The sequence below is a fragment of the Crocodylus porosus genome, unplaced genomic scaffold (genome assembly GCF_001723895.1).
Source record: "Crocodylus porosus isolate Cpor-Errol unplaced genomic scaffold, CroPor_comp1, whole genome shotgun sequence".
NCBI classification, from domain to species: Eukaryota; Metazoa; Chordata; order Crocodylia; family Crocodylidae; genus Crocodylus; species Crocodylus porosus.
The window spans coordinates 227,689,874-227,709,014 of NW_017728886.1; the positions used below are offsets into that span (position 1 = coordinate 227,689,874).

General features: G+C 43.6%; 1 protein-coding gene across 1 annotated transcript; it reads left to right on the forward strand.

Annotated features, from left to right (window-relative positions):
- The first annotated feature begins 1,710 nt into the window (after positions 1 to 1,710).
- OTUD6B (OTU domain containing 6B) lies at positions 1,711 to 19,136 on the forward strand. The gene is made up of 7 exons (XM_019550388.1): positions 1,711 to 1,882; positions 6,476 to 6,630; positions 8,260 to 8,355; positions 12,072 to 12,384; positions 15,812 to 15,873; positions 16,868 to 16,974; positions 17,573 to 19,136. The coding sequence occupies exons 1-7, from the start codon at positions 1,795 to 1,797 to the stop codon at positions 17,655 to 17,657; spliced, it is 906 nt and encodes a 301-aa protein (XP_019405933.1). The 5' UTR covers positions 1,711 to 1,794; the 3' UTR covers positions 17,658 to 19,136.
- Positions 19,137 to 19,141: the final 5 nt, after the last annotated feature.

Consider the following 19,141-nt stretch of genomic DNA (forward strand, 5'->3'; position numbering starts at 1 on the left):
ATTGCAATTACTCTTATCTGCCTGAGAAGTGAAGGGAGCATGAAAGGAAGTGTGATTTAGCGTAACAAAGAGATAGTAAATTTGCAAAACAAAGAGAGTGATACCTTAATACAAAGAGCCCTTGGTAGTTTCTCCTCCACCCCCTCCTCCCACTAGGGAGAGCTGCTAGCTGTGCTGTTCTAACAACACTATTCATAATGCATTTTTAATAATATTTCTAACATAGCCATGGGTTGAGATCAACCCTCAGAGGCTCCATGTTCAGGACACATGTGGGGAGCTGCTGGGACACAGTCTGGGAACAGCAGAATGTATGAGTGAGGACGCACGGGGCTAGGCTGAGCCCCACCCCCTGGTGCCCAGGCTGAGCCAGGTGAGTGGGACAATCCCTTTCTGTACCCTCTACCACCAAAGCCCAGCGAACAACAATAGTCGCCTCACCCTGTGCACAGATCAGGGAGGCGTGTGTCCCCATGCCTCCGCTGGGGTGTGTGCAGCAGCAGGAGCCCCCCCATGTGCCTGAACAAGGCACCTGGGCTCTGACCCTCCAGCCAGGGCCCCACTCACCCCTGCCCCTACCCTACTCGCTCCCGCACCACAGGGGCCTTGATCTGCCTCCCCCCGTTACCCCCCAGACTAACCTGCTGGGCAGGGGGGGAGGGGGCGGATCAATCACTGGCCTATTTCATAATTCATAAACAATTACTAAGCAGTGGAATGCATACTCTCAGCATATTTTGCTTTAACATTTGTAGACAAACTCATTCTGCAGCTGATGTAAATTGCAGTTTTAGTTAAATTGATGCCTCTCAATCTAGTTATACCACCTGAAGATCTGGTCTACTATTATTTTAAAGGTTTCTGTCACTTTTTAAAATTATACAGTTGATCTTATATCATGGAAGACTTATTGATTATAATATAAATAAAAGTAATATTAATGCCAATATAATTACATGTGAATTAGGGTTTTATCTTGCAACCTTTACTACTTTTGTTTTGCAAATTATGCAATGTTTACAGACTCTTCTGCCTGTTTGGACTGATAGTTGAAATTGGTGTTCCTTTTTCATCAAAACTCCTGAGAGAGAGGTTGGCACACAGATGACTGAAAAATAAAATATTAAAAGTATAAATTCCTTCAGACAGTGTTCTGTAAAACCGTTTTGGGTTTGCTGTTGCCTTATAATTGAGACTCAGAAAATATAACGGTGAGGCCTTGATCTGTATGAGGACATTTGGGTATTTCTATAATACTCAAAATTCTGTAGTGTATAATTACACAATTCTGTAATGTATAATCACATTTACCCAAAGAACCATGTCTGCCTATGTCCTTAGACCAACACCGCTACAACCAGCACCTCTAATCACATAACATCATTTGAGTGATACACAATGCTATTTATTGTCCCAGCACCTGACGACTCAGGTCTTTCCTTTTCTAGGAAAAAGAAAGGCTTGTCCTTGAGATAATTAAGTTTGGAGTGAGAGAGTGTGTGACAAGGCACCTGGAGAGCTGGAAAAAGCAAAAGAGCAAACCGTATGCATATGTGCGTATACGCATGCGTGTAGATATAGATCTGAATCCCCCGCCTCGCTCTACTTCGGAGGGCGGGGCAGGGAGGAGGCGCGGCCCCGCCCTGCGGCCGCCACAGGGACCCGCCTCAGCGGCGCGGCGCGGGGCTGGGTGGGAGGGAGCGGCCACGCTGGAGCGCCACCACCGCCTCGCGAGCCGGCGGCGGCGGCAGAGGCGGGGCGGCGTGCGGCCTCCCGGAAGCTGCCGGCAGCCCCATGGACGGCTCCGGGGAGGACGAGCCGGCGGAGGCCACGGTGCAGCTGCTGGCCAGGCGGCAGCGCAGGGAGAAGCGGGAACTGCAGGGTGAGCGGGGCCGGCAGCGGCCGCCCCTTGCGCTGCGCCGGGCCCGGGCGGGGGAGTCCAGGACTCCGCGTTCCAAGAGCGCTGTCATCAGCTTCGTCACAGTCGCCGTCAGCGCGTCATAATGACCCTCGGCATCGGTCTGCTGGCGGGTCCGGATCTCCCCTGCGGGCGGCGGCCGGGGCGCGGATGCGTCTGTGGCCCAGAGGCTTAGCCGGGACGGGGGAGTCTGGGGCAAGATTAATTCACTGGGATCAGGCATTCCCCAGGCCAAGTGCTAATTCGGACCCTTGGCAGGTTCCTCGTGTGGGATCGATGGGCCCAGCCCTGCGTGGGCTTTGTTGCAGAGGAGGCCTGGAAGCCTTGTCTGCTTTTAGCCTTAAGGCCCTGCTACAGCCTCAAATGGAAGCTGGCTAGAAACCAGCCAGAGCATTGCTGTGTTTTCCAATACTAATGGTGTAGGTGGCTGGCTCTTTTTATAGCTGCCCAGTCACTGGGGTGGTGTGGGAATTACTTGGATGCTTCTGCTCTACCTTTATTGTGTGATTGATAATATATGTAATGTGTAGCAGGGGCTGGGGAGTAACCAGGTAATTATGCCTTAAGTTGTGATCCAGCTACGAGTTCATCCATTAGATGGTGTTATAAAGCAAGCAGTAAGTTAAAGAATTACTTAAGAAAAAATGTGTGATAGCTTTGTAGCTTGTTCTAATCATGCCACTAAGCAAATGTATGGCCAGGTGCTTCCCTGTGGCTGGGAGCCCTGGCACCTGAGGGGCTCTGAGCTGCGGGGCTGCACCACCTGCTGCCAGCCCCACAGCTGACAAGCCTTGCAGTGATGATGGCATTCCCATTGCTGACTCTGCTGTGAGCCTGTTCAACTGTGGGCCTCACAGCAGGGACAGCCTTGTTGGCTGCAGGGCTTGTAGTGGGGGCAGTGGGAAGAACGCTGTGGGGCTCGCAGCCGTGAGAGCCAGTGCAGGGGATCATGCCCTCCAGTGGTAGTAAGGCATGATGAGCTCTAATGCATGATCCTAAAATAGTATCTTTTGTCATGCACATGTGGCATGGCAGGAGGCATGATTGTGCAGATTGTGCATTAGATCCCATTGTGCCTTTATCTGCAAAAGAGGTGCACTGATATGTTTGTCCATATCGTATCAGCACCAATAAAAGGAAAATTAACATGATTGGCAATTGGCTTTTTTTGGCCAATGTGGTTGATAATGTCACTGATAAATGTTGTGTGCATGTGCACAGCAGTAGCATGCACGTGGGCAGGAATGCAGCCCAGCAGCTTGGAGAGCAGCATCTATCTGGTAAGTTTGTGGGGGAAGGAACATAGTGGGGGCAGATTGAGGCCCCCCACAGTGAGTGGGGCTGGGGTAAGTGGGACAGGGCATGGGATGGAGCGGTGGGTGGCTCATCCAGGGGGTGGGGAGGACGGTTTCCAGCACTGCATGCTTCCCGCAGGAGGTATGGGAGCCATGTCCCATGCACAAATCTGGGGGGCACAAGGGCAGGCTGCCTGCTGCAAGTTTGGAGCTGGGAGCTGCATTGAACTCTTCCTGGTGGGAGGGTTGGGGCTGTGCTCGGGGTGGGTGGAGGTGGGGAGGGTAGTGGCACCACTGGGAGGGGGGGCCATGGGGTATTTTGGGGTGGCTGTAGTCCCCCCTCCCAGTGCTACCATTGCCCACCCCCAGCGCAGCCCCAGCCCAGCCTCTGACCCCAAGCCCACAGTGGGCGGCTTGCCCTCGATCCATACACAAATCCAATCGGCATATTTCTCCTATGCTTTTCCCAGGGATGCACACAATGGTGGGAGCTGCCACTTCCCCCCCGTTGGACAAGCTGCCTGTGGCTCTGTCCCCCACCCCACCTTGGCTGGGCAGTGCCTGCCCATGCCCCACTCCCTGCCTCAATCCACCCCTCCTATGCCCCTTCTCTCCTCCCTGCCCCCCCCACCCCCGGCTTACCTTCCGGATGCTGCTTTCTAAGCTGCTGGGCTGCATATTGGCAGTCAGATCAGTATCGACTGATGTGGCTGGTTAATAATCAGCCTTCGGTATTGGCCAAAAAAATCTTTATCGGCATATCCCTAATTTGCACATGTAGAGGGGTGCTAAGTGTGCAGCTATGCCCTGCCTTCTGCTCCACTTCAGACTAACACAGCAGACTGCCTTGCTGTAGGGTGCCTATGAAGTAGTCTCTCCCGTGCCTTCTGCCTCTCAGATTCAGTTCATGTGCTGCAAACTTTGGTCTCTCACCTTTCCCATTCTCATGTTTTCACTGTGGGGCTTTGACCCTGACGTGTTCTTATTTTCTGTTTTCCCCCAAAACTTCCCAGCTGTAATGTGGCCTTAACAGGAGTGTTTCTGCTTATCTCCATGTTGTTAGTTAAAAAAATAATATAAGGTAATAATCTAATGTAAAGGGACTTGCGAAAAAGTTCTAATGCCCAGTCAGAAACATCTAGTGCTTCATCTTTAATATCATTTAAGTTTGTCAAGTTAAAAGGTAGGTTTGCAGTAATGTAGGGTTCTAAAATACTTTGCTTGAAACTATTTTTGATTTCCCCTGAGACTGTGCAACTGGGATTCACCCGAACCAAAGAGTGTGTTCGCCCTAATGGCAAATGGACAGGTCGGTAGTCTTCAAGGAAAAAAGTTCTCTATAGCAGTGGTGTGCAAAATACAGTCCGCAGGGTGGATCTAGCCCACCAACTGATTGGATCTGGCTTGTGGGCAGACACCCACCAATTGATTTCTAGTTCATGGCTGCACCTGCGGTTTTCCATAAGGGGCTGAGCCCTGCTGGCTTCTGCCCAGGGAAGCCTGTGCTGCACTCCTGCCTGTGCCTGCTGACATCCCTGGCCAGTGTGCATGGCTTCCTGGTGGGGCCAACCCCAGTGCACTTGCAACTGCCTAGGTACTGCTCAGCTCCCCCTGCCATCAGTAGCTCCTTTTCTTCCTCTTGTCTCTGCTGAACTGCTCCAGGCAGCAGCTAACTTGAGGAAGTGACAGTGGCCACGGGGACACATGCAGACACCATGAACCCATCCAGGTGGTGGGGAGCTGCAGGTGTGTGGATCCTGGGCCAGTGCACAGGGGCTCCACCTGAAGCTCCAGCTCCCAGCCATCTTCCACCTACTCAGCCTCTCACAGGTGGCTACTTTTTGCACCAGATGGGCAGAATGGGTGGAAAGTGGCTAGGAGCTGGAGCTCTGCATGCTGGAGTAGGAGCTGCCTGGCTGCAGCTTTCCCCTTGCCTGGATGGGCACCTTCTGCCTGGAGCAGTGCAACAGGGGCAGGAAAAGAAGGAGCTGCTGGAGGCAAGAGGAGCTGAGCAGTACCTGGGTGGCTCCAGCAACAGCCCCACCAGGAAGCTTTATGCCAAGTCTGAGGCAGTGCTGTCTGGCGGGTGCGGGCTACCCTGGATGGGAGCAGATGAGGCTCAACGCCATGTGGAGCAGCTGCGGGCCAGGTGGCTGGGTGGAGGGGGCAGACCACGTCTGCGTTTGCATCTGTACTTCAGCACCTGGGTGAACCCTGCTGCACATGCCCTTTTTCCCTCCCTGTCCCCACCCCTGGTCAGCTCCCAGGACCTAACCTGTGGGCATCCCTGACATGCGTGTTCCATCCCCCTACACACGTGTGGACCCCCCTGACACACACCACATGCCCACCCCCTCCTATCATCCTCCCACACACCTTCAACCCTCATACCCTACTTCACAATACAAAAGAGTAAGACTTTATTTTGAGCTATTATGCAGTCACATCTATATTCACTACTCAGAAAAACATAAATCCAGATAAAAAAATATTTTTGGAAATAAGATTAAAATATGGTTTAGCAGATGGTTGATATGTAGTATATGGCTCATCATTTTAACAAGTTATATATAAAGAAACATCTGAAAGATTTTATGTGTATGGCCCTTGATAACTCACCAAAACTCATAAAGTAGTTTTCCAGTTGAAATAATTGGCCATCCCTACTCTGTAGCTATAGTAGGTGGTGGTTTAAATATGGCAGACAGAAAAGCAAATTGAGTGATTATGTCTGTTTCTATATTTGTGAGAGTCACTCAAGCTGTAGAGTTCACATCTAGTTTTTAAAACTCTAAGATCTGTTTGAAGTTTTGGTTTTTCATTCAGGTCACTGCAAAGCATAGGACCATTTGTATAGCTTTTATATTGAGCTATCTCTGAAGCTTAGAGGTTAAAGTAATGTGATATTTTGTTCTGGGCCAGTAGAGCTCATTCTACCCCATAAACTTCTGGTTCTGTGGGCTGAATGAGTGGTATGGGGATGGTTTGGGGGGCCAGATCCTGTATCGGAGGTCAGTCCATGGGTGCAGTCCAGCACATCAACCCAACCCTGCATGCCTAGATCTGGCTGTGAGCTGGCCCAACCCCATATGTCTGGATCTGGCCATGCAGGCCCACATTATCTGGCCTCTAGGGCTCCCCAGGGGTCTAGAAATTTAGCAGCAAAGGAGCAACAAATAAAGTTGTCACCCTAATGTTTATAAGTGATTTTAACATATTCTGTTTTTAGAACCTAATACTTGTCTCACTACTTTTCCAACAGCCAAGATTCAAAGTATGAAAAATGCTGTTCCCAAGAATGACAAAAAAAGGAGAAAACAGCTGGCTGATGATGTTGCCAAACTGGAAGCAGAACTGGAACAGAAACATAAGGAAGAACTAGAGCAGCTGAAGGAGAATTTACCTGAGAAGAATAAGGTATAAGTCATGTTTAATCTTGCTTGGAACCTTTTAGGGGCAAGTTTTAATTTCAGTAACCTGACATTATGTAGCTGAGAATTAATTTATTAATAAAATACTAGATTTAGGGCACAAAACCTGTTTTTTGTACCTTTCATTATTGGGGTGACAATAAATCCTTTACTCAGTTTTACCAGATTTTCACTACTGTGCCCCTTAGGCATATGTTACATCACTTTCTCCTATTAAAAGAATTACATCATCAACAGAAGTATAGCACTAGATGCTGTTTGGATATAGTTTCCTGGTCATGTATTTCACATTAATTATCTAAAATTAAGCAATTTTCTCTGAATTATAAAGAACTACTAAAGCATCTGCCTGTTTATAGTAAAGTAAAAAGAATAAGGTCTTTACACCAAAGAGCTTGCAGTCTCAGGATCTGATGCTGCTAACTGGCTGAGAGAACTACCCATGAATGGAAAAATCATGATTTGATTAACCCAGTTTGTGGGTTATTCATCCAATTAATGATTGGGAATCATCTGAGACCAAAGGAATCTCATGAGGCTCAACAAGTACGCATAGGATGGAAGAATCCCGTGCACCTGTACAGGCTGGTGGCTGACTGGCTGGGTAGCAGGTCTGCAGAAAAGGACCTGGGAGTTACAGTGGACAATAAGTTGAATATAAGCCAACAGTGTGCCTTTGTTGCCAAGAAGGCTAATGGCATACTGGGCTGCATTGGTAGGAGTATTGCCATTAAATCAAGGAAAGTGATTATTCCCCTCTATTCAGTACTGGTGAGGCCACATCTCGAGTATAGTGTCCAGTTTTGGGCCCTCCACTACAGAAAGGATGTAGACAAGCTGGAGGGAGTACAGCAGAGAGGGCAACAATATGGTGAAGGGACTGGGGCACATGACTTTTAAGTAGAGGCTGAGGGAACTGGTCTTATTTAATCTGGAGAAGAGAAGACAGAGGGGATATAATAGCAGCCTTCAGCTACCCAAAGGGTGGTTCCAAAGAGAATGGAGGTAGATGTTTCTCAGTGGTGACATGACAGAGCAAGGAGCAATGGTCTCAAGTTTCAGCAAGAGAAGTTTAAAAGTTCTCACTAGGAGAGTAGCAAAGCACTGGAACAGGTTATCCTTGGGGGTTTTTAAGACTGGGCTAGACAAAACCTTGGCTGGGATGATCTAATTTGGGATGGTCATGCTTTGAGCAGGAGGTTGGACTAGTTGACTTTCTGACGTCCCTTCCACCTCTTTTTTTTTTTTTTTTTTATGATTCTATGATTTTGTTGAGATTGCTAGGCCCCTGAGGAGACCTGTGGACCAGATGACATGGTTTTAGTCTCAGTATAGCCCCAGGAGCTGGAGGTTGAGCACCACTGAATTAACTGTAAAGAAAAATGGATGAGGACCTAGTAAGTGATAAATAATGGTAAAGTGATGGAAGGGATGCAAACAAAACTTTACATAAATAAATGTTCTAGAATTGAATCAGAATCAGTTGTGTAAGACATTAAACTGCTGAGCTGTAACTGGAATAGACTGGATATGTGTGCCATATTTCAATAATTTCTTTTTGATGTTTTCTAGTCTCATTAATATTAAACTCAATTCCAACATATTTTGTTTCTAGATGGATTCTGTGGCGGATGGTGTTGCAAGTTTGGAGCTTGATGGATCAGAACAGCAGATTCAGCAACCTCGAATATCAAAAGCACAGAAGAGGAGGGTATGAATCCAGTATCAGTGTTGTCTTTAAAGGAGTGCTGGCCTTTTTTGCACTACAGTGTTGGCTGATATTTGACCTCATTCAACATCAGTTTCTCCTGTAAAGCTCATTAGGCCAATAGTTTTCTAGTGGACTGTACCAAGGCTAACAAAGTGTGCAGGTGGCCTTCTTGTATGATGTTTTTGTGTTACATATCAGCAGGGCTGCCACCTAGAATTCTGTGGATATTTTGAAATAGTACACTTGAGTAGCATGTTGACTTCACACTCATTTTGAGAGGATAATTTCATAATTCTTACTTAATTAGAACTTCTGAATTTTATCCTTCTGTGGGATAGTCTGCTTACTATATTTGCCAGGGTGGTAAAAGCAGAAGCTTCCTGGAAGAAATAAGAATCATTACTTACTGTGTTAACCATGTAGTTATTTCAGGATGTTGATTTTTTGCGTATTCTCACTACTTGGAGCCCTTATGTCCTAGAGCTGGGGTTGGCAACTTGGGGCCTGTGGGCTAAGTTCAGCCTACGAAGAAATTAGATATGGCTTGGGGGCAAGGAAGGCCAATGATTGGTGGTACATAGCAGTGGGAGCATGTTCTCTATCCTGTGCCATGCAATCCTCTGCCACATGCCACTGATCCCCACCTAGGCACCTGAGCTGCCTGCTATCACCCTGCCCCTGCCTAACGCTCTTTTTAATTCATTGTGCTACTGCAGTCTCCACTCACCCATGTCACTGAATTTTCCTCTCCCCTAATAGCCATTAGCCACAGGAAACAATAGCTTTTGGTGGTGCGGATAAGCAGGGGTTGCATTTGGGGGTGCAAAATACAGCACATAGCAGCGGGGGCTGGGGTGCTGTGGAGTGGATTTGTGGCCTACGGCAGTGGCTGCCTTGTAAGCAGCAGCCCACCATTCCTAAAAAGTTGCTGACCCCTGTCCTAGAGCCCTGACGTTTAGCGAAGGCACTGAGGCAAAGTGTCTCTGTGGACCTTAAATAATTTCTTAAACTGGAAATGCTATAAGAGGGCTCTTTTTTTGGTAACTAGGGGTTGCTGTCCAGAAGGTTCTTGGAGCTTGAGTGCTGAATGGGGAGAGCAGTGTACAAATGTGAGAATACAGAGCCTATGCCCGGGTAACATTCTGGCAACCCAGACTGGAGCTAACCACAACACTGGAGTTCATTGGTTTGTCTGTTTATACAAAAAGTATTATTAATGACCAGAATGCATTAGCAGATGCATGACGAACAGGTCCAAGGAGGTGGTCAGGCTACAGTCGGAGTACTGTGTCCAGTTTTTTGGGTGCTGCACTTCAAGAGGGATGCAGAGAATCTTGAGAGGGTCCAGAGGGCCACTTGTGTGGTCAGAGGCCTGCAGGCAAGGCCCTACAAGGAGAGACTGAGGGACCTAGATCTCTTCAACCTTAGCAAGAGAAGGCTGAGAGGTGATCTTGTGACTGCTGCCCTTTCCTGATGAATTTATAGACAGTGAATAGGAGCTGCTCTATTTACTAGGGCACCCCTTGGAATAACTAGGAATAACGGCCACAAATTGATGGAGATCAGATTTCGGTTGGACATTAGGAAGAACTTTTTCATAGTAAGGGTTGCCAGAACCTGGAATGGGCTTCCAAGGGAGGTGGTGCTCTCCTCTACCTTGGGGGTCTTTAAGAAGAGGCTAGGCATGCACCTGGCTGTGGTCATCTGAACCCAGTGCTCTTTCCTGCCCAGGGCAGGGGTTCGGATTCCATGATCTACTGAGGTCCCTTCTGACCCTAGCATCTACGAATCTATAGAAGTAGTCAGGGCTTCAGTTTTCCAGCTGCTTTAAAAGAACCTCCTCTGTGGTATTCCAGGCACTTTTTTTGCTAAGCAAGCTGACTATATAAAAAAAGATACATAATGGAACAAAGTAAAACATGTAACATGTCTAATAATATTTGTATTAAGAAATTTTCATTTTCTTTCATTGGCTTCCTGAGTTGATCTGGCTAATAGAAACTTGAAAGCTAAAGTTTTCTTTTATATGTTCCTTAGTTAGGCACTTATTCATAGAAGCAGGGTCGGGAGGGACTTTGTAGATCATCAGGTCCGACCCCCTGCCCTGGGCAGGAGAGAGAAACCGGGCTCAAATGACCCCAGCCAGGTAGATGTCAAGCCTGCTCTTAAAGACCTCCAGGGTAGGAGCCAGCACCACTTCCCTTGGAAGTTAGTTCCAGATCCTAGCTGCCCTGACTGTGAAGTAGTGTCTCCTGATATCTAGTCTAAACCTACTCTCTAACAACCTGTGGCTGTTATTCCTTGTTACCCTGGGGGGCACTAGGGGGAACAAGGTCTCTCCCAAACCCTGCTGGTGTCTCCCCCCCACCCCATGAGTTTATAGACAGCCACCAAGTCCCCTCTCAGCCTTCTCTTGAGAAGGCTGAACAGGTTAAGGTCCCGTAGCCTCTCTTCGTAGGGTCTGCCCTGCTGTCCCTGAATCATGTGGGTGGCCCTCCTCTGGACCCTCTCAGTGTTGTCCGCATCCCTCCTAAAGTGCAGCACCCAGAACTGAATGCAGTACTCCAGCTGTGGCCTGATCAGTGTTGCATAGAGGGGGAGGATCACCTCTTTGGACCTGCTTGAGATGCATCTGTAGATGCATAACAAAGTACGGTTAGCCCTACTGACCGTGACCTTGCATTGTCGGCCTATGTTCATTTTGGAGTCAGTAATGACTCCAAGATGTCTTTCTGCTACCATGCTCTTGAGAAGGGAGTTTCCCATCTTATAAGTGTGCTGCTGGTTACTACTGCCCAAGTGCAGCACTCAGTATTGAAACCCATCCTGTTTTCGTTAGCTCACCCCTGTAACCTGTCCAGGTCCTGCTATAATCTTTCCTTCCCTACTAGCGTGCCCACCTCACTCCAAATCTTGGTATCATCAGCAAATTTAAACAGGCTGTTTTCCACCCCTTTGTCCAAGTCACTAATAAAGAAATTGAACAGTGTGGACCCAAGGACCGAGCCCTGGGGGACCCCACTGCTCACTTCCCTCCAGGTCGAAAAAGACCCATCCACCACTACTGTCTGAGTATGACCCTTCAGCCAATTTGCAATCCATCTGATTTGTGTAGGCATCAATGCCACAGTCACCTAGTTTTTTTAATGAGAATGGGGTGGGAGACAATGTCAAAAGCTATGCTGAAGTCCAGAAAGACTACATCCACTGCGACACCTGTGTCCAATGCTTTTGTGACCTGATCATAGAAGGCAGTCGGGTTTGTCTGACAGGACCTGCCCCTAATAAAACTGTGCTGGTTGCCCTTGAGCATCATCCCTGCTGCTGGCCCATCACAGATGTGCTCCTTGATAATCTTCTCAAAGAGTTTCCCCAGAATTGAAGTAAGACTAATGGGCTTACTTGAATTTATTTATCTAACTTTAGGCAGCTTCAGCAATTCTAATTCAACTTTTTAATTGTGTTACTTGTAGCTTGTTCTTTTCTAAAAGATGAATATGATATACTATCTAATTGGGAGGTTTTCTCGTTGCCATGTTGGTAAGGCACACAACTAAATCTAGGAAATTACCTTCATGGAACTGAACAGCAAATGAAGAGCTACAGGAAGACTTGGGACACATTTTAAACTTGAGTAATATATTTCTTTTTACAGCTTTAAAAGCACAGCTTTAAAAGCACATCTTTACAAATGCCATTTATTCTTTTACTCTTAGGAGAAGAAGGCTGCTTTGGAGAAGGAAAGAGAAGAAAGGATAGCTGAAGCTGAGATAGAAAACTTGACAGGAGCCAGGCATCTTGAAAGTCAAAAACTTTCTCACATATTGGCAGCAAGGCAGTTAGCAATTAAGCAGATTCCATCAGATGGCCACTGCATGTACCGAGCTATTGAAAATCAACTCAAGGATTGCCAAAACTCCTGGACTGTTGCAACCCTGAGAAATCAAACTGCAAAGTATATGCAAAATCATGTTGATGATTTCTTGCCATTTCTAACGAACCCCAATACAGGAGATATGTATAGTCAAGGTAAGAACTATAGTTTATTAAATGGCTTTTAAAAATGTTGTGATATAAATATTACCAGTAGTTTTGGAGCTTAGCAATATTTTTTTCTTGATGAGCTAGGAAAAGTTGAAACAACCTTCAAATTGGGATTCTGTAGTCTAGTGCAGACAGAATCATAATCTGATTTCTAAGTAGGTAACTGCTTTGAATGTGTATAATTACCCCTGTAGGATATATAACTTTTATCTGGTTGTGCAAGTTCTCATCTACCCAATGTCGCGCCCCATACGCTGGTGCACCCTTGACCTGCGAGCCTGGGTCGGCACGACCAGCTTGGCGCGAGGAGGGGGATTTATGACTGGGCAGGTGGGTGATAACGGTGAGCAGGAGTCAGTATGATTTAAACACAGCGTGATGGTTTCACAAAAGATTTATTTTACTTATGCTACTGATGGCTTGCAGTATAGGGAGAGGAGCTGATTGATTTAGTTACAGCATGCAGATATCATGTTACCCAGCACTTACAGGGTGGGTAAGGCAGTTGCTTCCGAGCGATTCGTATAAGCCGTTGCAGTCTGCAGATTACTAAGAGCTCTTGATAAGAAAGATAACGCCAAAGATAGATAAATGGACCGGTAAGATGAGATGGGGGCGGGGGTACGCCAAAAAGATAACGTAGGCGGAGAGATGCACGATTTGTTCTTCTTGAGTGTATACACAGTTCTCTGTTCTCTGCTCTCTGCTTTGGGCAGAAGTTCTTTCAAAGTTTTACTTTTCACAGGTGACCACTTACTATACGCCAATTATAAATAATTAATGAGTTGGCACTTGTGCTTTCTTTGTTTGCTCAGGTTTCATAAAAAAAGGGTGTTATTTTTACTTGGGTGGTACTGGTTCTGTTTGGTCACAGGATGGCGCGCATAGTATATTTAATTTTACAACTGTACTAAGGTCAGCTAATCTCGTTACTATAGGTACTTTATCTTTTGTGCTGGGCCGCCAAGGTCAGTTTCTCTCTTTCATATGAAAAGCTCAAGTAATTTGAAATGAGGTACAGACAGGGGTGTGTATATGCAGCACTGTTAATACAGAGGGATAAATTATAACCACAGTTTGTTGTGTTAGCCTCTGACCTTTTGCCATCTGACCTTTTGCCATCGGCATCTGAAATCAAAGACTTTGATCTTTGACACCCAACAGAATCACTTATTGTTTTGAGTTGATGGTAATGGTGTGATAACCATGTCTTTTGAGTTATTTTGTCTGTTACATTTTAAACTATATAACAAGATGAAGTTAATCTGCGGACAGTTGAATTCTTAGTCTGAATCTTTTCAGAAAATATGCATCTGTTGATCAGGCTCTCTCGGGAAGAAACGTAGTATAATTGGTGTCAGCGTGAACTTAAGGAAGTCATTGTCCAGCAAATCCCTGTCCTGTTGCAGAGTACATTTTTGCAGATGCAGTAGATTTTAATATTGAGGGTAGATGATCTTTGCAAAATGCTTGAATCCTATGTAAGTACTATAGTTGCAAGTATGTAAGTACTATAGTTGCAGTAGTGAACATTATCACATTTTCTTAAGGACCTGCTAAGATGGCAGTTGCATATTTAGTATTGCTGTATATCCATCCAGAGGTGCTGTCTTCTATTAGGTTGGGTTTCTTTTTTGTAATAGGAAAGAATTAAATAATCTTCGCCTGTTTTCCTCATACCTTTTGCTTACAGTATCCTGGTTGGAAAGTCAGATTGACGTTTTTAATTTTTTGAGTGACTATGAATTGAGCACATGTCAAGAACTGCTTTGTTTGCTGTCACCCCATTTTATGTCTCTTTAAGGAGGATGCTTCAGCCAAGAAAATGATTCATCTTGGAGTGTATAATAGTCTGTTTGTCTTACTCTTCACCAAGAATGGACTCAGTAGTGACAGTTTAAAGTTCTCTGGATTTTAAGCATTGTTTGTTGAGAAATAACCCAATTGGTTGTGGTGAGGGAGTTTGGAAGGAGAGGCAGAACTGCACTTAGCTCTGAAACTTGCAAAATTTACCTTAAACCTAGCTAGCACAAAAGGCAAGTTAACCATTTGAGGAAGAGATTACTGGCCCTGTTGTACTCTTCTCCAAAGCTGTCTACTGCAGTTTAAAAGAACAGAAATATTGTGTAGTAATAGAGGTGCACAAATAAAAGGAAAATTGACACTATTGGCAATCAGCTTTTTTTTGGCTGATGTGGTACTTCTAACTTTTCTGTCTCTTATGTCTCCTGTACAGATTATCAACCCTTAGGTTACTTAGTCCAGCCCACTGCTCAAAGCAGGATCACCCCTGAGTAAATCTGTCTAACCAATTTTGAAAATGTCCAGGGCTGGAGATTTTGCAGCCTGTCTTGGGTATCTTGTTCCAATGTTTAACCACCCTTATAGTCAGAAAATACTTAATATTCAACCTAAATATCCTGTACTGTATTTTGTGGCTTGCTCCTAGTCCTGCCCTTCACAGCCACAGAGAATAGTCTATCTCTATTGTCTTTAAAATCATCCTTCAAGTATATGAAGACTGATACCAAATCAGTCTTCCCTCTTCAAGCCTAAATTATCTTAGTTCTTTTAGCTTTTCCTTGTACGTAATGTTTCACAGATCTCTTATGTTTGTCACTTTTCGCTGAACTTTAATTTGTCCACTACTTTTTTTGATGTGAGGGGCCTTGGACTGGCCACAGTACTCTAGCTGAGGCCTTATCAGTGCTGATTAGAATGGAAGAATCACTTTTTTCTCAACTTTTCAATTGGCACTTCTGTTAATATAACCTAATATGCTATTGGCCTTTTCTTGTAGCAAGGTCACACTTGGCTCATATTCATACTTCAACTAATGGCCTACTGTAACCCCCCTATACTCATTTCTGCAGTATTGTAGCCAAGCTGATCATGCCCCAGCTTGTATTTGTGCACGTGATTTTTTTTTTCTTTTTTTTTTCTCTGTTCCAAGTACAGGACTTCATATTTGTCCTTGGTGAATTTCATCTAGTTGATTTTGGAGCATTTTTCCAATTTGTGCAGGTCATTCTGAATCCTAGCCATTATTTTCCAGACCAGGTGGAACGCTATCCAACATCATGTCATCTGCACATTTGCTAAGGGTTCAGCGTACAGTTTGCATGCATTTTTATTCATCTTTGTCTGCCTCTATTAATTTTTTTCTAGCTTGTACTAGAACATGTAACTTAATCATTATTTTAATTCCTTGCCTGCTTTTCGTTTTTAAGTCTATTTTTATACTGTCTTGAATATTTTCCCTTATACTGTGTCCTATTCTTTTTAATCAATGCATTTTTTCTTAAATATATCCTATCACTATTTGTCTATCAACCACATCTGGGTAAGAGTTTTACTGACAAGTTTACTGAGCTTGGTTTTTTTTTTTTTTTTTTTTTTTTTTTTCCTGCAGAGGAGTTTGCAAAGTACTGTGATGACATAGCAAACACAGCTGCTTGGGGTGGTCAGCTGGAAGTGAGTATGGCGATCTTTTTGTTGATGAAACTGAAACGGCAATGAATAAATTTTATAAATCAATTGTAGAATTGTTCCCACTTCACTTATGTGAAAGAGAAACTTCTATATATTGAATGGAGCGCTTTTGTAGGCAAATAAAATTGTTTTTAAGCTCTTGCCAATGACTTGAGTCCAAATCCAGCAAGGTATTAAGTGTGTTAACCTCTAGAGGCTTTTCTCCCATTCCAACTGCTGCAGGTTTGTCAGATAGTAAAAACCAAATAGAAGCCAAATACCCTTTATTTGCTGTCATTCGGCTGGTCTGGCCAACTGACAAAGGATAAATGTCAGGATACAAAATTCAAAGTGCTCCCAACAACACGCGTTTTTATACGTACACTCTTCTTTGAATCATCCAATTACAAACTGACATATGGATGCACAGCTAGATATTCCTTTCTCTTGCATATAAATACATTACCATTTCAGTCCTTTTCAGTTCCATATCCTTTTGACTGCCTTTTCACTTCCAAGTTGCGTAAGCATCTGCCTTTATTAAGGAGATATTAAGGGTATTTGCAGTCAGTCTTAAACACTCAACTCCTTGAAACCTCCCAGTCATAGGATATTCAGTACATCCTTGTTACATCTCCCCAGTCTTGAAGCAGCCACTGCTGTGTCAATGTGTGATTAAATTTTGTAATTTAATCTGAAATAGTTTTGTAGTTCATTTACCTTTGGTATTAGAAATAAATAAGTTTCTCTCCGATTGTATGCTAGCACACTGCTACATTTCTTTCAACAAAGCAAAGTAGTCAATTTAGACAATTAAAAAAAAAATAACATTCTGCTGAATTGGAGGAACTTACTTAGGATTTACTAAAACCTAGTTTCTAATAAACCTCTAAATTCTGGCCTAAAATAACCGGATAATATGACTTTTTGAGAGCTAAGATTTTTTTCCATGAGATCTGATTCTATTTTTCTGTGCATTGTTTTCCTGTCTTAAAAGCTGCGTGCTTTATCGCACATTCTGCAAATGCCAATTGAGGTAGTGCAGATGGATTCTCCTCCCATTATTGTTGGTGAAGAATATTCAGGCAAACCAATAATACTTGTGTAAGTAGATATTTTTACTCTTTTTTTTTTTTTTTTAACAATCTTTGGGCTTTTTTTCCACAGAAGGTGAGATTAATGATTTGTGTAACTGCACCATTTTTTTTCATGATGTTGCAGCTCAGAAAGGGGTTTGCAGTACTGAAAGGCACCGCTGCATGTTTGAAATTCCCCAATCCTTGTGACTGATCTGGGTGTATGGACCATACTTTTAGAGTGTGTTACAGTATAATTTGCCTTGTAGATAATCATAAAATGATTGTCAGTAAGTCATAATCGAAAACTGTTGCATGGCCATTTTTGGTCAATAGGCCATTTTGGTCAGGCTTCATTGTTTAGTCAAAAGCTGATTTCCACACAGTTGTAAGTGGGTTCAATGTACTATTTTATACAAAATCTGACATATAAATAACATCAAGCTTCTCGCATGGTTTCCAGGGTGGGTGGCTGAGTGTGTGTGTGTATATTTTTTTTTTTTCCATGCTATCTTGAACTTTCAAATTTCCTGAAGTTACCTTTCAGTAAAAAGTGGGCTTGTTAATTTATATACTGTATAGTTGAAAGAAGGATAATGTTTTAAAACACCTTTTTTGTTTTTCAGGTATATGAGACATGCCTATGGATTAGGAGAACATTATAATTCTGTAAAACTGCTAACGGACACTGCTACAGAAAATGGTAGCTAACATACAGAGGTCACAAGTCTACAAGGGTAATGATTGTATATTGCAACTTTGGGCTCTGGATAGTTCCCAAACAGATTGGAATATGAAACTACCTGGAATATTTTTTTTTTTTTTTAAGGAAGGCACACAAGTATCTAATGAGAAATAGCTATTTATAAAGAGTACCTCGATATATTGACGAAATTATGTTTTAGAAAATCTTATTTAAAGTTCTGGCATTCATCAGAGTAACTTGTATATTATATGCTTGGTTTACACAGTATTCCTGCCAGTGAAAAGATCAATAGTACATGTGGATAGCCTGCTTGTTCTTACTTCTGTGCATTTCTTCTGAAGATTCACAAGCTCACATTAAATAATTTTCAGTACTTTTTTGATGATCATGAGATTTTTATCAAGGCATGTAAAAGACTTTAACATTAATATTCTAGAGCAAGAAGTGATGCTATTTTAATAGTCCCATCCAGACTGAACTGAAACATTATAATGATGAGGACCTTCCTAATACCTTTAGCCAGGTAAAAAATGGAAACAAGTCCAGTAGTACTAAAAATCTTAGGTTCATCTGATTCAAAGGATCACAAACCAAATATTTACTTTAACAGGCTTTCATCTTAGTCTTGTAAACAAGGTTTAAGAATTTTGCTTTTTCTTCTGCAGCTGGCTGATTCCTTAAATATTTTATACTCGTTTCCATAAATAATCTTGTAGGAGGAGAACTTACTATTCATGGCTGTAGAAGACTGGAAATGGGTGAAAATTAACAATTGCACTGCCACCTTTTTATCCATTTTGCAGTCTGAAATGCAGTATTTTAAATCGTATGCAGCCAGTTGCATGCTAGAAGAAAAATAATTAGGTTAACATTTGATACATTATCAAGAAACCAAAAAAAGGAAAACTTGTTTCTCTCATTTTTGTTCCAAGGTTTTTGTTTAATGAAATAACTTTGTGATCTTGCTAGAAAAGATGTGGATGAGGACTTTCAGGAATGCTGTTTTTAAGGCATTTTTAACACACAAATAATATTTGATTCTGTGTTTCATAGCATACAGGTTGCCTGGTAAATCAAGTATTAACCAAACAAAAAGTATACCAGGTCTATATTTATTTTAACAAGTGGATGAACCCAGTTGCTTTTGTCTTGGTCATAGGACTCAGCCTTCTGCTTTGCAAAGCTAAATGACATAGAGTTCTACCACCGTAGGTCAACAATATATAGTTTTAAAATTGATGTCGGGGGCAATTCATATTGTTTGCTGTAGGTAGCTGGTGAAAAATCTTTAGTTAATCAGCTTTTATTCTAAAAAGCAGGTGTGGGTGGAAATGATATCTAAATTTGGGAATGGCTGTACCAACCGTTTGTCCAATTTAAAATGTTTACAACTTGTATAGAGCAAAATAATGTTTAAAGTGAGCAAAGGGCATTTGCTCATATTGTATGGAACTTGCCAAAACTAATAAATTGGTAGAAACTTTTCCTT

Excerpts from the sequence above, each read along its gene's own strand:
- OTUD6B (XM_019550388.1), top strand. The coding sequence starts at position 1,795 with ATGGACGGCTCCGGGGAGGACGAGCCGGCGGAGGCCACGGTGCAGCTG. Across the intron at positions 8,356-12,071 it reads CAAAAGCACAGAAGAGGAGG|GAGAAGAAGGCTGCTTTGGA; the intron begins GTATGAATCCAG and ends TTTTACTCTTAG. Across the intron at positions 12,385-15,811 it reads AGGAGATATGTATAGTCAAG|AGGAGTTTGCAAAGTACTGT; the intron begins GTAAGAACTATA and ends TTTTTCCTGCAG.